This window comes from Notechis scutatus, chromosome 1, assembly GCF_049901735.1.
Source record: "Notechis scutatus isolate UNSWTSFEM ecotype Mainland chromosome 1, rNotScu1.2, whole genome shotgun sequence".
NCBI lineage: Eukaryota > Metazoa > Chordata > Lepidosauria > Squamata > Elapidae > Notechis > Notechis scutatus.
In genome coordinates this window covers 1,145,767-1,164,802 of record NC_142009.1, presented here as the reverse complement: position 1 = coordinate 1,164,802, position 19,036 = coordinate 1,145,767, and the positions used below count along the sequence as shown (strand labels likewise).

Genomic DNA, 19,036 nt, shown 5'->3' with positions numbered 1-19,036 from the left:
CTCCCACAAGACTCGTTTGGGGGGGCAGAAATGGGGTGGGGCGACCAGAGCGGGGCTCTCAGGTTGAAGCTCCCTCCCCACCAAAGGCTGGCAGGCCTTGGGGCCGTTCCGAGCGGGCCAGCGTGGACAAGGAATGGGGTCCGTTGCCAGCGTTGGGGCTGGCTGGGCTGGAGGAAGAGGCCACTTTCGCTTCCCCTCGAAAGGGAAAGCGGTCACGCCCCCCCCCCGAGCCCCTCCTTGCGCGGCTTCTCTGGCGCGGGGATTCGGGCGTCTCAACCACTGGGGGCCTCCGGTTAGGCTTCCCCGCCCTCCGCGCGCCTGGGCCAGCGGTAGGCCGAGTCCCGGCGGGGCGGGGCGAGGCGGAAGGCGGGGCGGCGCCGCCTCTTCGCCCGCCCGAGCGCAGTCGGTCGCCCTTGGGCCGCGCTCTGCAGCCGAGCTGGGGCCGCGCCGCCGTCGCCTGGCCGGGGCCGGAGCGCGGTGATCGGCCGGATGGAGGCGGCCTACGTTTACCGCCTGGCGGCCGCGCTGGGCTCGGAACTGCAGCGGCTCTCGGATCGCTTCGGGGCGGCCGCCCTGGCCGGGCTGGTCCCGCAGGTGGTGCGCCTCCTCGAGCTCCTGGAGACGCTGGCCGCGGGCGGGCTCGGCGGGGCGGCCGAACTGCTGCTGCTGGGCGCGCCGTCGGACGGGGAAGCGCCTGGCGCCGCCGCGGTCCAGCGCTCGCGGCAGGTGCGGAGGCCCGCGCGCTCCCCGGCCTTTCCCCGCGGCTGGGCACCGGCCGCCCGGCTCTGCCGCGGGTCAGGAGCGCCTCCTCCTCCTCCTCCTCCGGAGGCCGCTGGGACGGAGGGAGGGCGGGAGATCGGGGCGGGCGAGGGGAGCCGGAGCGCTTGACGCCGGTCGAAGCGGCCGGTGCGCTTCTTCCCCTGGCAGGTGGCGGAGCAGCAGCTGGCCGAAGCCCGGGAGCGGGAGCGGCGCCTCCAGCTGGAAGAGGAGCAGCAGCGAGCCTTGAGCCGCCTGGCGGGGGCCAAGCCCAGGAAGGTGAGGCCGGGCCGGGCAAGGGGGACTTTCCTCGAGGGCGAAGCCCCGGCCGTTGCTTTGGGGAGGAGGAGGAGGAGGAGGGCGCCGCTTCTGCCAGAGTCTCTCCGCATCCACCTGCTGCGTTCACTTCGCTTGAACTTTGAGCTGGGGAAACTCCAGCAACCCTTTGGCCGACTTCCTTGTTTTGATGCTGTGAAGTGTCGGCTGCCCCAGAGGCCTCCTGCCGCCCTAGTGGTGCCCCGACCAGAGGGCGGGGGTGGTGGGGGTGGTGCAGAGGGCATCCTTTCACGGACCCGCACTTAGCTTGGGAGACTGCAGTGGGCGATTGCACCCCTCGGGTGGGCTTGTGACGCAGAGGGAGCAGCTGCATTTGCCCAACAGGCTTCTCTGGGGGGGGGGTGTTCCGCAAATCTTGCCTGGTTGCTTAAGTCATTAGCCCAGGTGTGTCCTGCCTGGGGAGAGCGGCAGCCTCCTGGCCTCCCACGTGCGGTTCTGCTCCCGGCTTCTTGGCTGGACGAGCCAGGAGAGAATCGGGAATCAAGCTGGACTGGAAAGAAGGAGAGGGAGGCTCCCGTCCCCAGAAATTTCCAGTCGTGCATCAGGAGTTGTAGCTCAGCCAGCAATAAAATCTGAGCATCCAGGGAGGCGTGGCCTTGGTGGGGTGCCCAACACCCACTGGCGCTGCCTTAGACTAGGGTGCCACTCCCTGGCGGGGAGGAGAGAGGGGCCTCCTCCTTTGGCATCCAGACTCTTCCCCGGGGAGGGGGTTGGACTCGCCCCAGCCAGCTGGATGGCTGAAGGCGCTCAGAGACTGTCAGGCGGTTTGCTTGGTTTGGGTTTAGCAAGTCATGTGGTTGTGAGTTTACCATTCGTGCAGACCTGGTCAGCTGGGTGTCAGGGCTGCCATTTAAATCATGAGTCTCTAGCCAGGTTTTCAAACGAAAGAAGATTTATCAGGAGTAAACATGCCGGTGCTGCAGGTGCAGCCGACTCTGAGGCACATCATCCCCTGTCACCCTTGTCCTTGGTTTTCACCCCCACCCCCTGTATCGTGTGTTGTAATTCCTATGCTCCAGTGGGACACGCCCAGAGCCCAGAGTCCTCAGTCAGAAACTTCGGTCGCCTAGAAACTATCTTTGAAACCATTGATGGACTGCAGGCTGCCCACTGCTTCCCCCTCCCTTTCTGTGGGCAACTCTAAAAGACCACAGGAATATTTTATGAGTTGACGTTGGGTTTATTTAACAAACAGTGGTTTCCCACTGACAGAACTTTGGAGAGAGAGGAGATCCTTCCTTCTTTTCCATCCATGGTTCTGGCCATCTTTCGTCTTCCATCTTCTGTTTAATGGGTTTTATTACAATTTCCTTGTTTGGATTGTTGTGAGCTATGCAGCGTCATTGGGAGCTTATGGGTCTGAAGAACAAACAAACAAACATAAGTAAATAAATAAACGCACCCTAGGAATGCTGTAGGGCATGGGTGTCAAACTTGCGGCGTCATGTGGCTGTAGCATGACGTTTTCCCCCTTCGCAGAACTGGGGTGGGCGTGGTCTGCCCGTGGCGCATCCGGCCGGTGGGCTTCCACTTAGACCCCCCTGAACTCTTGACCGGGAAAGTGGCTGAAGAGTGGGGTGTGTCCCTGGCATCATCCCTCAGAGCCCCCTTGGGCCAGAGCAGCAGGAGGGGCAGCCAGGGCACCCGATGTCCTGCCTGCTGCAGCCGGGTTGAGGAGCAGCTGTGGGGGAGGCGAGCTGGCCCCTCCTTCAGGGTCTCCCTCTGCTGCTCCCTCTCCTGCCCTTGGGTGCCGCCAACGGGAGCCAGTCTCGCCAGGGTCCTTCGCTCAAAGCTGAGCCAAAGCGTCGCTCTCTGTGCTGCCCCAGACGGCCCTGGCCACCGAGAGCGGGTGCTGATGCTGCAGCTGAAGCAGGTGGTGGACCGCCAGCGGGACAAGATCCGCGCTCAGGACCACGAGATCCAGCGCAAGGCCTGGGACACAGAGGCGGTGAGTGCCACGGGTCCGGGTGGGGGCTGGGGGGGCTCCCCCAGTTGCTGAGGGCAGTTGTGGGTCTGTCTCCGCAGCTGCAGGAGCAGCTCAACCGCTTCATGACCATGAACGAGAACCTGCGCCGGAAGCTGGCCGTGGTGCAGGCCCAGCTCAGGAGCACCCTGGAGAGGAAGGGCGAGGCGGAGGCCCTCTGGGAAGCAGCAGAGCCTGCCAGGACTGGCGCCCCCACGGTGAGAGGGGCAGAGCAGGCGCCTGGAGGGAGGGCAAAGGGGGCTCGGGGCCAGCGCCACCTAGAGGGGCCCTGGCCTCCCAGGCCCCTCCTCCTCCTCCTCCTCCTCCGTCTGCCTGAACAAGAGCCCTGTGGACAACTATGGTGGGCACTGCCAGCCTTACGAGGTAGACCAGATCAGAAGCCAGCTCCATAGGAAGACCCCAGGGAGTTGGGGAGGGCCAGTCTGGGCCTTTTTCAAAGGCTTCCCCACCTGCCTGGCCTTGTTGAGTTTCTGCCCCGCTTGAGGAGGGCTTCCGGACGGCTTCTCCAAGGTAAATCGTAGTCGGTGCCTCCCCACGGCACCTTTTGTCCTTCTCAGTTGGGCTCCAAGTAGTCTTGGGATGAGGGGGAGCGCTGGAGGGGAGGGTCCCACTGAGGAGCACGAGGCTAATGGAACCCGGAGTGCAGCCTGGGCACTTTCCAGGGGTTGCCCACAAGGAGGTGGCCATTGACCGGCTTCATTTTACGAACCATTTGATTCACGGCTTCGGCCTGACCCGGGTGGCTCACGGAGCACGGCAATGTAAACGATCCGATCCCCATCTTTCCTTAGGAGCAGGAGGAGGGGGATGTGGGTGGGGCTGCAGCCCCCCCAGAACACTCGCCTGACCAGCGCACCTTCTCGAAGGAAGAGCTGCAGCAGATCCTGCAAGAACGCAACGAGCTCAAGACCAGCCTCTTCTTGGTGGAGGAGGAGTTGGCCTATTACCAGCGGTCAGTCAGTCTCCCCGGGTACTTTGCGGTAGGGGGAGGGAGAGCTTCTCTCCTGATGGACCCATTGCAGCGCCACAACTGCCTTTGCTCCAGGAGAGCTGGACTGATTCTGGCAGGGAGGTTGCAGGGAGTAGCTGCTGCAGGGTCCTCTATGGGGGGGGGGGGCGGAATTCAGCCCTGCTGAAATACGGGGTGTTACCAACCCTGGGACCACCCCTCTTCTTCGGTGCCTCCTGCCAAGAGTTGGCTTTTTCCCCTGCTAGAAAGCTTTTGGCTATCAAGAGTGGGGCTTGTTGGGTTGGGTGGCTATTAAAAGCAAAGGAATAATAAGTTCTTCTTAAGACAAAATCAGCAACCTTTAGCCTCACCCTACAGTGCTGCTGTAATCTTACTTTTCCCCCATTTGAAAAGCAGAGGGGGTTTTGCCTTCCTTCAGAAGACCGAGCCCCCAGCCCACCCAAAGGAGGGGGCTGGTCCCTTGGAGACCCTCCAGGGCAGGAATCCTCCACTGCCCCTCCCCAAGAGACACCTGTCCAGCCTCCACGAAAACACCTACCCCCAAGGCCCCCAGCCCCCAAGCCAGTTAAAGAGCGCTCCGTGTCCGGAAACACTTCCCACCAAAACACTCCCAATTGAAACGCTTTGTTTCTCGCCTTTTGGAACCAGCTTGGAAAATCCCACCTGGTCATCCGCTTGGTGGCCCTTTGGTACAGATGGCTGCCACATCTCCTTGCGCTTTTCTTTTCTCCAGGAAGCTCCAGTTGGCCAAGCTCTGTCCTAGCCCCGACCCCTTTGCCTCTCCCCCATGAGGCCTGGCCTTGCTCACCTGCCCAGGGAGCCAGCCCACCTGGAGCTAGAATGACCCAGAATAACAGAGTTGGGAGGGACCTGGGAAGCCTTCAGTCCAACCTCCTACTGCTTAAGTATGGCGCCCTGGATCATTTCAGACTCCTCTTAAAAGCCTCCAGGGTTGGAGCCGCCAGAGTTTCCGGGGTAAACCCTTCTGCTAGTTAATTGTCCTCACGGTTAGGAAATTCCTCCTAGGTTGCTTCTTTCCTTGATTAGTTTCTTGTCCTGCCTGCAGGGCTTTGGGGAAGAGGTTGAAGCCCCCCCCTTGACATTGGAAGACTGCTATCCTGTCACCCCTGGTTTTAGATGGTCTCCAAAAACCATGTTTGTTTTAAGCTAGAGGAAAGAGTGAAAGAAGCTGGGTCCCTGGGCTAGGAAAAAGGAGAGAATTAACTTAGTTCTCCTGAGCCTTTAATATAAGAAGCTTTTAAAAAGCTCAGGAAACAAGCAAATGACATTTCCTTTAGGAATCTGATTATCTTTAAAAATGGGGTTAAAGTGTTTAGCCAGAAAGTTGCATTTGAATTTTGAACACTGGCGTATGTTAAGTCTTGTATGTCTCTACAGGTAGAAAATTCTGCGTAATCAACTTTTTTTAATTCCAAACTTTTTGTATTCCCAGAAAACTACTTTATTATTAACTTCTTTTGAGCTAAAATATAATTTACAAGCAGTTTCGTTGCTGAGCTCAGTAATTGGATCATTGGATTTTTTTTAATCTCACGCAGAAGCATCATTTTATCATGATCGGGTTATCCTAATCCCCACTGGGAATGTTTACATTTTAATATAAAAAGAGTTATTGCATTTTCTCTTTTATAAAATAACGTTTGATTTTATTTATTGATGGTGAGATTGGTCTGTCTCCCAAGGAATTTGCAGAACAGCAGAAACCGCTAATTGCAGGGTTTGATCCTCTGTAGTCAAGAGGTTGCTATATATAAGTTATTGTTGGTCGCACCGTCAGCCGCTGGGTCTGACCTGTTTATCCACCTATATCTGGTCCTTCCCCAAGACCTGGGATGGGCAGGTGGGGTTGTTTGATGGTCTTAAAGGTATGAGCTGTTCCCAGGAAGGCTGCCTTTTGCAATTGACCGATGGGGATTTTTTCGATGCTGATGGTGATCAGGTGATGGTCCAGATGTTCTGGGATTGCACCCAAAGCACCTATGCCGATTGGTGCCACCTTTGCTTTCTTTTGCCCCAGTTGTTTTACTTCTATTTGCCGGCCTTTGTGTTTTGTATCTTCTCCAGTTCTTCCTCTTCTCTTCTGCTGTCTCCAGGTACTGCAATGTCCACTGACCAAACCTTTTTTGCTTTTCTTACCGACAATTGTTAACTCTGGAGTCTCCGGAGAGACAGGGGCCTGTCTGTTTGAATTCTAAAATCCCAGAGCAAGTTGGTTTCTTCATTTTCTGTGACTTTCTCTATTTTATGGTTCCACCAGTTCTTGCTTGCAGGCAAGGGATATTTCTTGCAGGTCTTCCGATGCCCAGTGTTGCTACTTTGTCGTGCTGTTGCTTACAGTCTGTTTGATCTTCTTGCAGCAGCTAACCAGGTCATCCACTGTTTCTTCAGTTTCTTTGCCAAGGCGGCATTTGCTGTCTGTCGCTGCCTATTAACGGCATGAGAAGTGAACCAAGAAGCTGCACCAGGTCCAGAGGCAGGACCAGGGTGTTGGTAGAGCCAGAGGCTTGTGAGGGAGGGAGTTTGGGCCAAGACCTTTGGGGTGAGCCAGCTTAAGAAACAAACTTCCCAGGAAGACTGGAAACTCTACTTCCGAGAGAGAAGACCATAGTAAGAGAGTCATTAGGCAGCTTACTCGCTGCTCCTTCTTCTGTCTCGGGCAGAAGTTTGCCTGGGTTGCTTTGAATACGATCTTGCTTTCCAGGAGTTAAGGAATATTTCAGCCCTCTTTGCTTTCTTTCTTTCTTATATACTTAAAACTATTTAGTTTATGTAGCCATCCAACTGAAATAGTCACCCAGTTGCCTTACTGGTGAGATGGGGGGGGGGGATACATTTAATAAAAAAATGTAAAAATAAAATATATGACTTTGAGAAGCTCACAGTAATTAAAATATAAAAAACTAAATCTACACTCCCCCATTGTATAATCTAAAGATAGTATAAAAAATACCCCGCCCGACATTGTCCAAAGTGCAGTAAACCAGCATCTATCCGCAATCATCTACAAGGCACCGCAGAGGCTCTGCCACCCGTCGGAACCCTCCCCTGCGATGGCAAAACGCCTGTTTCCCACCCAGGGATGTTCCTGGAACGTCCAGCCGAACGTCCCCCCACCCGGCCGTTCAGTTCATCCGACCGATTCCCTGGTGTTGACTCTTAGCGACCACCCTAGGATCTGACATGCGGTGCAGACATTCCGGTGGCCATTTTGTCATTTCCCTTTATTGTCTTTGTATTTATCTTACTGCATTTGTATTTTGTTTTTTATATAGTGAGTCAGTCCAGGTGACCGTGGAGTTGGGCAGGGCCAAAATAAATAAATAAATGTCAGTCAATCTGTCCTCAGCCCTTTGGACCTCCCAGTGGTCCCCAATTGCCTCTCTAGTCAAGTCCATCCGGTTTGCTGGAGGCTTTAAGAAAGAGACTGACATGGTCTCTCCTGCTTGAAGGCGGTTGGACTAGAAGATCTCCAAGGTCCCGTCACGGGACCTGTTACTCTGCTACTGTTTGTTGTCTTTTTCCTCCCACCTTCCTAAAACGTGGTGCCCAGATGCGTATTCTTAGCCCAAGCTGACCGGGCCAGAACAGAGAGGACAGCAGGGGCTTCTTTCGCAGCTGCCTCCCACTCATGGCTCATCTTTAGCCTGGGACCCGAGCGGAATGCGAGGAGGTTCCAGGCGTAGCTCCTACCGAGGCCTGATTAAAGCAGGACTGGACCTTGAGCTGATCCCCCTCTGTGGAGGCAGCCTAGGACTGCGCTGGCTTTTTGGGCAGCTGCCACGCACGGCTGGCTCCTATTTAAATGGCTGCCCACTAGGACCCCTGGATCCTCTCGCAGCTATTACAGGAGGGGTAGATTGCCTCCCCCCACCCCCACCTGCCGCCCCCCATACCAGTCCTGAAACTGAGCTGCTTCTGCCTCCAGGGAGCTGCTTAATGGGGAGCGAGTCCCTGCCCTCCTCCTGCATGCCGTGAAATCTGCCATCAGGAAGCAGCGCAAGAAAATCTGGGCCAAGATGCTGGGCACAGAAGAGGAGACGGCAGCGGGCAGGTGGGTCTCCCTAGGTATCCCCCTCCCCTCCCTTCCTTTCCTCTCTCCCTCTTTCCCTCCCTCTCTCTCCCTCTTTTTCCTCTCCCTCCCCCTCCTCCCCTCCCCTCCTATCTCTCTCCCTCTCTTTCCTCTCCCTCCCTCTCTCCCCCTCCTCCCCTCCCCTCCTATCTCTCTCCCTCTCTTTCTCTCTCCCTCCCTCTCTCCCCTCCTCCCCCTCCCCTCCTATCTCTCCCTCTTTTCCTCTCCCTCCCTCCCTCCCCTCCTCCCCCTCCCCTCCTATCTCCCTCTTTCCTCTCCCTCCCTCTCCCTCCTCCCCTCCCTTTCCTCTCTCCCTCTTTCCCTCCCTCTCTCCCTCTCTTTCCTCTCCCTCCCTCTCCTCTCCCTCCCCCTCCTATCTCTCTCCCTCTTTCCCCTTCTCCCTCCCTCCCCTATCTCTCTCCCTCTCTTCTCCCTCCCTCTCTCTCCCTCTCTTCCTCTCCCTCCCCTCCTCTCCCTCCCCCTCCTATCTCTCCCTCTTTCCCTCCCTCTCTCCCACCCCTCCCTCCCTCCCCTCCTATCTCTCCCTCTTTCCTCTCCCTCCCTCTCCCTCCTCTCCCCTCCCTTTCCTCTCTCCCTCTTTCCCTCCCTCTCTCTCCCTCTCTTTCCTGTCCCTCCCCTCCTCCCTCCCTCCCCTCCTATCTCTCCCTCTTTCCTCCCTCTCCCTCCTCTCCCCTCCCTTTCCTCTCTCCCTCTTTCCCTCCCTCTCTCTCCCTCTCTTTCCTGTCCCTCCCCTCCTCCCTCCCTCCCCTCCTATCTCTCCCTCCCTCTCTCCCCCTCCTCCCTCCCTCTCCTTTCTATCCCTCCCTCCTCTCCCTCCCCTCCTATCTCTCTCCCTCTTTCCCTCCCTCTCTCCCACTCCTCTCCCCTCCCTTCCTTTCCTCTCTCCCTCTTTCCCTCCCTCTCTCTCCCTCTCTTTCCTGTCCCTCCCCTCCTCCCTCCCTCCCCTCCTATCTCTCCCTCCCTCTCTCCCCTCCTCCCTCCCTCTCCTTTCTATCCCTCCCTCCTCTCCCTCCCCTCCTATCTCTCTCCCTCTCTTTCCTCTCGCTCCCTCTCCCTCCTCACCCCTCCCTTTCCTCTCTCCCTCTTTCCCTTCCTCTCTCTCCCCTCCCTCCCTCCCTCTCCTTTCTAACCCTCCTTCTCTCCCTCCCTCCTCTCTCCCTCTTTTCCTCTCCCTGCCTCTCCTCCCTCTCTCCCCTCCTCCCCCCCCCCTCTCCCTCTCTTTCCTCTCGCTCCCTCTCCCACAATCCTCCCTCCCTCTTCTACCCCTCCCTCCCTCTCCTCCTATCTCTCTCCCACTCTTTCCTCTCCCTCCTCCCTCTCTCCCTCCTCCCCCCTCCTTCCCCTCCCCTCTCCCTCTTTCTTCTCGCTCCCTCTCCCTTCTACCCCTCCCTCCCCTCTCCCTCCCCTTCTATCTCTCCCTCTTTCCTCTCCCTCCCTCTCTCCCTTTCTCCCCCCCCCCCCTCTCTCCCGCTCTTTCTCTCCCTCTCCTCTCCCTCCTCCCTCCCTTCCTTTTTTCTCTCTCTCCCCTTCCTCTCTCCCTCCCTCTCTTTCCCTCCCTCCCTCCCTGGCAAATGTGTGGTCTCCAGCAAACCCACTAGCTACAAAGAATCTGGCAGTCCCGCTCCCCTTGGCCTAGCCAGATCAAATAGGACCTGGCCTCTTGCACACCTGGAGTTGGGGAGAGGAAAGGGGATTTTCTTAATTTGGCCCACTCGGGGTGAAGAGAGGGCATTTGGCCTGAGAAAGAACGAACAATGGCTGCCCCTGACATTTTGCCAGACTAGGCGGTGCTGACTCACCTGTATAAATCCATCTCTTCCTGATCAACTCCAGACTCTGGGCAGGTAGGGAGGTGAGGCTGGTGCTCTGTAGCTCCCTGCATTGACTGGAAGGTGGAGCCACCCAAGGCAGGTTCTCCCAAACAGCTCAGGAAGGGCAGAGACAGCGAATCGGATGAAACTAAGCTGAAGTGTGTATCCTCAGATAGTTTCTCCAAGTTGGTTCTGTCTCAGAAATAACTTGGCGTGGTAATATACTTTCAGGGAAAGTGGCTGTTTGATCAGACGTGTGTATCCTTCAGTAGTTTGTAAGTGCCATCGTTTCATCTCCTGCGGTTCGGGAAGGAGGGAACTCGAAGAAAACCAGCCTGGTTTAGGAAGAGGTTCATTCAGGAGGGTGCAAAATTAAAAGGGAGAAAGATACACGAAGTGCAGCCGTTCATCTAATCAGATGGTCCAGAGGTTCTAGCAGTGGCAGCACTCCAGGGAAATGCCCCCCCCCCCCCGCAATTCCAGCACATGCATGCACACAAACTCACACAGCTCATTGAGGTGTCTGCAATGCCTGCTCTATTTCAGGGAGGAAGAGGAAGAGGAAGGCGAGGGGTGGCCGATAGGCTTCCCTGGCTCTGACTGCACCGATGGCCACCTGCCCGAGTCCAGGATCAAGAGCTTGTGAGTCTGGGATGGACAGAAGGGGGCTCTTGCTGGGCTGGGAGGGAATCTTACCAGGGTCCAGAGTGTCTCTCTGGGGACAAAGGGAAGGAGGCAGACCACCAGGCCGGGGAGTTTCTGGGAACCCCTCCTGGGAAGGTGTAGCTTTTGGCTTAATAGAGGAAGCAGCTTCTGGTCTCATGGCCGGAGCAGGGAAGTCAGGTGGTGTTTCTTTCCCAGTCCAGCCACAAAGCCTCAAACTCCTGGTGGAGTTCAAGGCCCACCTCCTCTCATCAGCCAGACTCCAGGGGGAGGGGGGCATTTTGGACCGGGGTGACCTCCTAAATTCTTCACGGCACCAATAAATGCCAGGCACCTCTTCTCCCCTCATAGCCTCAGGAACTCCGGATGGAGAGCAAAGGAGCTCCGAGTTCCACGAGTGAGAGAATCACTCTTTTGCATTTATGTTTGTTTGTTTATTATCTCCCGTCTTTATTTTTCATATAAGTAACTCAAAGTGGTGAATAGTGTACTCCCCCCTCCTCTTATTCCCCCCCCCTCCCCCAACCACCCTGTGAGGCGGGTTGGGCTGAGAGACAGAGATTGGCCCAAAGTCCCCCAGCTGCCTTTCATGCCTAAGGCGGGACTAGAACTGCCCATCTCCTGACAGCAACCTCCCCACTGGGCCAAGCACCCTAGGTTGGCTTGGGATGCCGAGGGGCCTGGGGTGGCGCTGACCGCATCCCTACTCACGTGCAGCTCTCCCCATAGCAAGGCCAGTCCCTGCCGAGAACCCCGGGGGCCCCAGGGACAAAGGCATTTTCTTGCTCTCGGTTCTCAGGGGTCTCCTCTGTGTCTCCCCCTCCCAGTTTCAACCAGTGGTATCGCAGAACCTCCCAGCCCAGCCCCACGGAAAGCAGGCCAGGAACCTGGGAGATCATCAACGCAGAAGATGTGGGTCCAGGAGGAGAGGAGAAGGAAGAAATGCCCCCCGGTGGCTCCTCTTCCCTACTTCCTTGAGTCGGGACACTTATTGCTGACACTTTGGGAAGCACGGAGAGCAGCCCAGTGGGGGTTGCCCTCCCAGACCCCTCGCCTCTCCAGAAGGCAGTCAGGACCTGCCCAGCGGGGGCTGTGCCCAGAACCGGCTGCCTGGTTTCCATCCTGGACAACCTCCACCTGACCCAGGGGTGGGATTCTACCAGTTCGCAACTATTCGCTAGAACTGGTTGTTAACCTTCTAAGCAGTTCGGAGAACCGGTTGTTAGAAGAAATTCCTGGGCTAATCCTGTAAGGAAGGCAGGAAGGAAACATTCTGGTGTTGCTTACAGAAACTGCCTCTCTGTTAACCCTTATTACATTCTTGGCAGGACTAGACTTCCTGTCTCAGAAACTTCTCTGGAGTTTTTTTTCCCTCCTTTGCTGGTACTTTGCTTGTGTGGAGTGACCATTCAAAGTTACAATGGCTCTGAAAAAAATGACTCATGACCATTTTTCACACTTACGACTGTTGCAGCATCCCCACAGTCAGCAGAGGCCAGGCAAGGAGATGCGTGCCTCAATGTGGGTGATATTGAGTTGGCCACGCCCAGCCAATAACATGACCACCAAGCCATGTCCACCCAGTCACATGACCACCAAGCCACGCCCACCAACTAAGCCACGCCCACAGAACCGGTTGTTAAAACATTTGAATCCCACCTCTGACCTGACCCTCCCTCCACACAAAGTTGTGCCTTCTGGGAACCGCTTGGAACAAGAGTTGTCCATTGTCCTGCGCCTGCAGTCTTCCCGGATAGCCAGCTAGTGTGCAACCAATACCAAAACCACAAGGATGATTAAAAGGAAAATGTGCAAGTGGGAATGAAGAGCCTCCTTGGGAGGAAGTGGAAATCACCCTCCGCCCCCATCTGTGACTGAAGTGGAGGGAGGAGGCATGGCCAGGTAGGAGGATGCCCTACCCCACCAAGGTGCCCCCCTCCCACTCAAAACAAGCCTTTCGTGCACATCTGCTCTGACCTCCAGGAAAGGGGGAGACAAGAATGCTCCCCCCACCCTCCAGGAAGGTCTCAGGAGGAAACTGTGATGCTTAGACAGAGACTGGTGTGGGGGGAGCTGGCAGGGGAAGTGAAGGTCAGTCGTGGGGGGAGGCTCCTGCTCAGCCTCACTGTGGAAGGGGCAGCTGATCTGGTCCCAGACAAGAACAGGCACACGAGGCTCTCTCGTTTCTTTTGTTTAGCTCGTCTAGCTTGGAACAAAACAAAGTCCTGCTTGGGGTTTTGACCGCTGCTGCTCCTGCGCGGACTTCAGACGATCTGACCAATCCGGGTTCCGTGGGGTCCCTTCGTTGACCCTTTGGGGCCCGTGGATACGGAGGGCGGGTCCCAGCCTGGAGTTCTGCCAGAATCCATGAGACAAAACGTCCGTCCGTCTGTCCCGGCCCCACCCCACCCCCGTGGGCTCCGCTGGGCGGGAGGCTGCCTTGTGCGGGGCCTCCCAAAGGCCTCCTGCAGAATCCGGGAGGGGCCCGGCCAGAGACCACCCTGCCAAGCCTCTCGGGCGACGATGCTCCCCGGCCCCTTTCCTCTTCTGCCCGGCCGGCTTCCTCAGGAAGACCCGCAGGAAACAAGCGGGAGGCGCTTCTGCGCGGAGGGTCGCGGCCGCCCAAGTTCTCCCAGCCGGGCCTCCGGGACGATGGAGCGCCGCTGGGTTCTGCCGCCGCTGCTGCTGCTGCTGTTGCTCGGCCTGCCGGACCCCGGGCGCGGCTCCCCGAAGCTGGAGCTCGGGGAAGGCACGTGTGCGTGGCGGAAGATAGGTAGGGAGGGGGGAGAGCCGGCCGGTCCCGCTTTTCGCCGACGGCCTTCGGGGCGCTCCGCTCTGCCGGGCAGAGCAACCCCGACGGGGGCGGGGCGATTCCGCTCCAGGGGCCGAAGGGCGCCGGCGGGGCTTCGCCTGCCGTCTGCGGCTCTCCCCCGGCCCTCGCCCGCGCCTTCCCTTTCCGCCCAGTCTCCGCTAAGGTCCGCCCGAGGCCCCAGCGGACTTCCCGTGCTCGGACCGGGCGGGAAAGCCGGGAGCCGTGGGGCAGCCCGGCGGAGGCTCCCGGTTCTTGTTGGGGCTGTTTGAGCCTCGCCAAGAATCCTGGAGCAGCGCCGCTTCGCCTCGGAGCGCGCTGGACGATCTTGCTCGCCCGGCGGGCCCGGCAGCGCTTGACTCCTGGTTCTTCAGCCTCTGAAGGGAGGAGGCGGGTGGCTCAGCCGAGGAGGGCCGAGCAGCTATGGCCAAAGTGGGGCCCCCGCGCTCTCTGGCTCAGGCCGGTCTCTCTCCCGCTAGTCTGCCGCCCGCCCTCGTCTGCTGCCCGGGATGGAAGCAAGTGGGGCCCGAGTGCCCCCTCGGTGAGTTGCTCTCCGTGCGAGAGGCTTCCTGCTTGCACGCCCACCGCCCCCTCGCCTGGGGTTCGGGAAGGCGGAGGGGCAAAGGCCAGGCAGGGACCCAGGCCCGACGCGGTTCCTTCTGCCCCGGGGAAGGCCGAAGGGCGGGGCAGAGCTGCAGGGTGTCCCCCTCCCGACTGACAACGGCGGCGGCTGTGCTGATGCTTTGAGGGGAGGAGAAGGTCCCCTCACCTCGCCCCCCCCCTTTCCCCGTAGCCCTCTGCTTGGGCGCCGACGCCTGCCAGGAGCGGGAGATCTGCGTTCGCCCGGCAGTCTGCCGCTGCCGCCCGGGCTTCTTCGGGGCCAACTGCAACGCCCGTGAGTACCGCCCAGTGGGGGCAAGCCAAGAAACCACTCCCCCAATTCCGAGGGGGTCGGTAGGCAACTTTGACTACGGCTTTCCTTGCCTGTTGGAGAACCCCTCCCCCCAACTCTGTGCTGGCACCATCAGCCGAGGGCGACCCCCCACCTTCCTGCCCTGGCTGTGGGCTGACTTCCCTCCTGATCCCCTTGGCCTGGCTGGGCAGGAAAGCGCTCCCAAGTTGGCAGGGCACCAGGGTCTCTGACAGACCCTGCTTCCGGCCACCCTACCGTGGGGGGAGGGCCCGGTCCAGGGTTTGAAGAGGCCTGTGCTTCTCTTTCAGGCTGCCCGGAGCAGTTCTGGGGCCCAGACTGCAAGCAGAGCTGCAGCTGCCACCCCCAAGGCAGGTGCCATCCAGCCAGCGGAGAGTGCAGCTGCCACCTGGGTTGGTGGGGGCCACTCTGCCAGTCGGCCTGCCTGTGTGGGCAGCGAGGCCACTGCCACCCTGTCACAGGCACCTGCCGGTGTGATCCAGGCTGGTGGGCCCCTGATTGTCGGAGGCAGTGCCAGTGCAATCGCTTGGGCTCCCGCTGTGACCCAGCCACCGGACGCTGCCTCTGCCATCGGGGCTGGTGGGGCAGGCGGTGCGCCTCTCTCTGCAGCTGCAATGGATCGCCTTGCGCCCAGGAGTCCGGGCGGTGCGAGTGCACGGCGGGGTGGTGGGGGGCAGCCTGCCAGCACCTTTGCCAGTGTGTGCACGGCCTGTGCGCCCCTCAGGATGGACGCTGTACCTGTGATGCTGGCTACAGGGGCCCCAGCTGCACAGAGGCCTGCCCTGAGGGGACCTATGGACTCCAGTGTGCCCAGAGGTGAGGAGCCTCAGGGGAGACTGGGGTGCCCTTTGCCCACCCAGAGAGGCCAGGGAAGAGCAGAGAAGCCGAGCACTGGGCTGCCAGGGTGCCCACTTGCCACCTGCGCCCTTTCTCTCCTGCAGCTGTGGCCACTGCAGAAACCGAGAGCCCTGTTCCCCCACGCAGGGGGCCTGCCTGGCCTGCGACCCTGGCTGGAACGGGACCCACTGCAGGCAGCCATGCCCTCCAGGGCTCTATGGAGAGAACTGCAGCCAGCCGTGCCCCCGCCACTGTCTCCAAGGAGAGGCTTGCCAAGCGCAGACAGGACGATGCTGGAACTGCGAGGCAGGATTCACGGGGGCCAGGTGGGGCTGTGAGCCTCGGCCCTCTGCACCAGCAGCTGCCGCCGCCGTCGGGGTCTTTCTGGCTGCCGGAAACAGGGAGAAAAGCAAGCAAGGAGAAGCCTTGCAGGGCTGTGGGAGGGAAGGGGCCAGTGGGGGGCCTGCTCCTGCCCCAGAGCAGGCCTGTGCTCTCCTCGCTTCCGCCCCTCAAGCCCTCCATGGCTTTGCTGCAGGTGTGAGGCCCCTTGTCCCCCCGGCTTCTTTGGGGAGGGCTGCCGGTCCCCTTGCCCCGACTGCTTCCATGGGAGCTGTGATCCTGGCTCTGGGACCTGCCTCTGCCAGCCTGGCTACTGGGGCACCAGGTAACGAGGGGTGGGGGTGGGGGGCTGTGGCTGCAGGGATGTCCTGCACTCCCCCCCAGTCGTGCGCCCCATTTTCTCTCTGCCTCCCTCCTTTGCAGCTGCAACCAGACCTGCCCGGAAGCCTCCCATGGCCCCAACTGTTCTGCGGCCTGTCCCTGTGCAGGGGGAGCCTGCCAGCCCGTCTCCGGAGCCTGCCCACCGGGTGAGCCTGAGGCCTATCTAGAAGGTGCCCCTTGGGGAGGGGGCTTCCTCACTGCTCTGACTTCTTCCTCCTCTCCCAGAAGCCCGAGGCCGGGGCTCCTCCTTGCAGGCATCCTGGGGCCCCTCCTGCTCCTGCTCCTCCTGCTGGGCCTCCTCTGCTGCTGCCAGCGCTGCCGTGGGGCAGCCTCTGTGGTCAGGTGAGAGGGCCCCTCCCCCACACAGCCAGAAGAGCCCGAATGGACCCTCTTTGGCTGGGTCCACCGCAGGGGTGTGCATGGTGTTCTCCCTGGGACTGGATGGAATCCCATCCAAGATGGGCTTGAGCAGAACAACCCAGGGTCCGTGGGGAAGACGGTTCAGTCTAGTCCAACACGGGGAGGGGGCTGAAAAGCTCCATTTACACCTCCTGCCTCAAGCCACCCTGGGACTCCAGTGCAATGAGCCCCTGCCCGGCCAGAGGAGGCCTGGGCAGGGAAAACGGGGTCCCTCTCTTTCCTAGGGCACCAGGGGCCGAGCGAGATCTCTTCCCTCCAGTGAAGCACCGCCTGATGGCCGGGCTGCCCAGCCTCCCTTCCGGCTGGCCCTGCTTCTCACAAGGGGGCTCGAAGCTTCCACGGGTGACAGGTGGGGATCTACCCCCAAGGAGCGCCAGCACCAAGGGGCCTGCCTGCCTGGGCCCCCTCCCTCCGCTTGCCCGCTGTCCCAGGAGCTCAAGGGGGTTGAGGGGCAGGGCCTGGGGCGGGAAGGGTTGGGCCCGATAGCCGTGCTCTGACGCTTCTCCTCCCTCCCCCAGTCGCCCACCGAGACCCGGAGGTCCCCTTCAACCCCAGTTTCATCGAACCAACATCCACTGCCTGGCCCTGGGACAGCTCCTTCGGCTCCTCCTCCGAGGGAGCCAACGAGGAAACGGGGGGCCGTCAAGAAGGGCCGCAGTCTGCTCCCCCTCCCAGGGAAGGTAGGAGTGTGTGTGTGGGGGGGGAGAGGCAGGGTCCCCTCCCCAGTAAGCCTAAATCTATCTTCTTGTCACCGCTTGCCAAAGGGTCGTAGTGCCAAACCGGGGAGAAGGACCCTCCGGCCCCAAAGCCAGTTTTGGCAATCCCCGAGGGCCCCACCCTGATTTCGCGGCTGACCCTTTGGGAGGAAGGGAGAATGCAGACAGAATAACAGGAAGGGACCTTGAAGGTCTTCTAGTCTAACCCCCTGCACGAGCAGAAAGCCTTACACTATTTCATACAAGTGGCTGTCCAATCTCCTACCAAAAGCCTAGGGGTGAGGGGAGGCTGTGGCCCTGCTGCCTTGGCTCAACCCTGGAGGGAAGGAGATGCTTGTGGCCTAATGTGCAGGTGAGGCTCAGCTGCAGGTGTGCCATGACCTCCAAGTGCGGTGGGATGAGGCCCCTGAGCAGGCCGCCTGCCCAGCTGTACCCCTTGCCCCACCACACCTGGTTGGGGTGCAGAGACTGTCCTGGTTGGGTAAGCCCAGCGCAGCGGCCTTTCTTCTTCTCTGCTCTTCCAGCCTTGCCAGAGGGCAGCCTTCTCCCCGGGGCAGCAGCGTTGCACCCCTCGCCCTTCGCCATCCCTCGCACCTCCAGCCTCGCCAAGGGCAAGCGGCCCTCCGTCTCCTTTGCAGAAGGGACCCACTTTGGCCCTCAAAGCCCCAGGGGCCCCCCAGAGGCCCTCAACCCCACCCGGAAGCCCCGCCCGGCCTCCGAGAGCTCAGTCCAAGGAGCTCCTCCTCTGCAGGTCAACCGCCCCACGGGGCCTCATGCCACTCCCGGGCAGAAGCTGCTACGAGAACGTGGCACCAGCTCCCTGGGAGGACGGTGGCTGGGCCCCTGCAGGCCACCATCCTGGCAGCTCCCAGCACCTGGCGCAGAGAGCGGGGGCCCCGGATGCAGCCACTGTGGAAGCTTGCGTCCATGAGCCCAGTATCAACACCATTTATGTGACCGTGGGCCAAGCCGGAAGGGGCAGCGAAGAACCCCCTCCGGCTGCCCAACAGCATCAGGGGAGTGGGCAGGAGGCGGCTGCCCAGCCAAGAAGCCTGCAGAAGTTGCCTTGGAAGGCGCTGGATGCTGCAAAGGGCACCTCAAGGAAGCCAGCCCCAGAGAAGGACCCCAGCACAGTGGGAGCTCAAGGCCTGCTGGCTCCTGACGAGCAGGTGGATGCGGGAGGGAGCGGTGGCAGCCTGGAGCCGTGACCCCCACCCCCACCCCCAGAGGGGCACAGCCAGGGGAGCAGATGTGCCCTGCCTCTGGGTTGGCCCCAGGAGCCCAGGTACGTCCAGCTGCCTCCCACAAACAAGGTGGGGGCGAGAGAAGCTTCCTGCGTGGAGGCGGCCAATCCTGCCCTGTCCTAGAAGGGAGTGGGCCCCTAACCTTCAGTCCTTTAGGAGGCGTCCCTCGCCACTGAAGACGCTGAACCCGGAGCCTGCCTGGAGTGGCCTGATGTTTCTCTTTCACTCAGAAAAGTCCTTGGCAACAGTCTGGCATCTGGATCGGTGCTTCTTTGGGTATCCCTCAGTCGCTGCATTGCCCTGATAAAGCAACTGGCCTGGAACTGCGGGCACCTGCCACCCCTGCTGCCAACAGTTGGACTCTTTCTCTTGTGGATACCCAGCCTTGATAGGGTCTGGGGAGCTGCCAGTGGTGGCCAGCAGGGGGCGGTGGCCCTTGGCAGAACACAGCAGGAGTCTTGGGCAGAAGCTGTATCTGTAGAGGCGGAAGGGGCAGCCTTCGCCCCCCCCAACCTTACTGGACCCCTGAGCAGAAACGCTGGCCAAACCGAGACCTGGAAGAGCCAGGGGCAACCTAAACAAAACATTCATCAAAAGGATGAACGAGAGTTAAGACTGTATGGACTGTATGGATTCAATCTGGATTGGGATTAAAATGATTCTAGGTTTACTAAACCCCAGTTACTTCTTCCTGGCCTGTCCCCTTGTTGGAGCCAACAGTGGTTTAT

General features: G+C 59.8%; 2 protein-coding genes across 2 annotated transcripts; both read left to right on the top strand.

Moving 5' to 3' along the window:
* The first annotated feature begins 393 nt into the window (after positions 1–393).
* On the top strand, positions 394–12,446 carry RILP (Rab interacting lysosomal protein). Its single transcript, XM_087955554.1, is given in 9 exon segments — positions 394–594; positions 928–1,018; positions 1,021–1,035; positions 2,919–3,040; positions 3,118–3,273; positions 3,868–4,028; positions 7,993–8,118; positions 10,515–10,610; positions 11,459–12,446. Coding segments are annotated over 9 exon segments (1,023 nt in total). The 5' UTR covers positions 394–489; the 3' UTR covers positions 11,610–12,446.
* Positions 12,447–12,943: 497 nt separating this feature from the next.
* SCARF1 (scavenger receptor class F member 1) lies at positions 12,944–18,980 on the top strand (the record flags this gene model as incomplete). The annotated part of the gene is made up of 10 exons (XM_087954542.1): positions 12,944–13,404; positions 13,920–13,981; positions 14,234–14,335; positions 14,662–15,187; positions 15,313–15,534; positions 15,744–15,872; positions 15,971–16,270; positions 16,573–16,697; positions 16,867–17,028; positions 17,589–18,980. Coding segments are annotated over 10 exons (2,496 nt in total), but the record flags the coding sequence as incomplete, so codon positions are not given.
* Between the last annotated feature and the right edge of the window lie 56 nt (positions 18,981–19,036).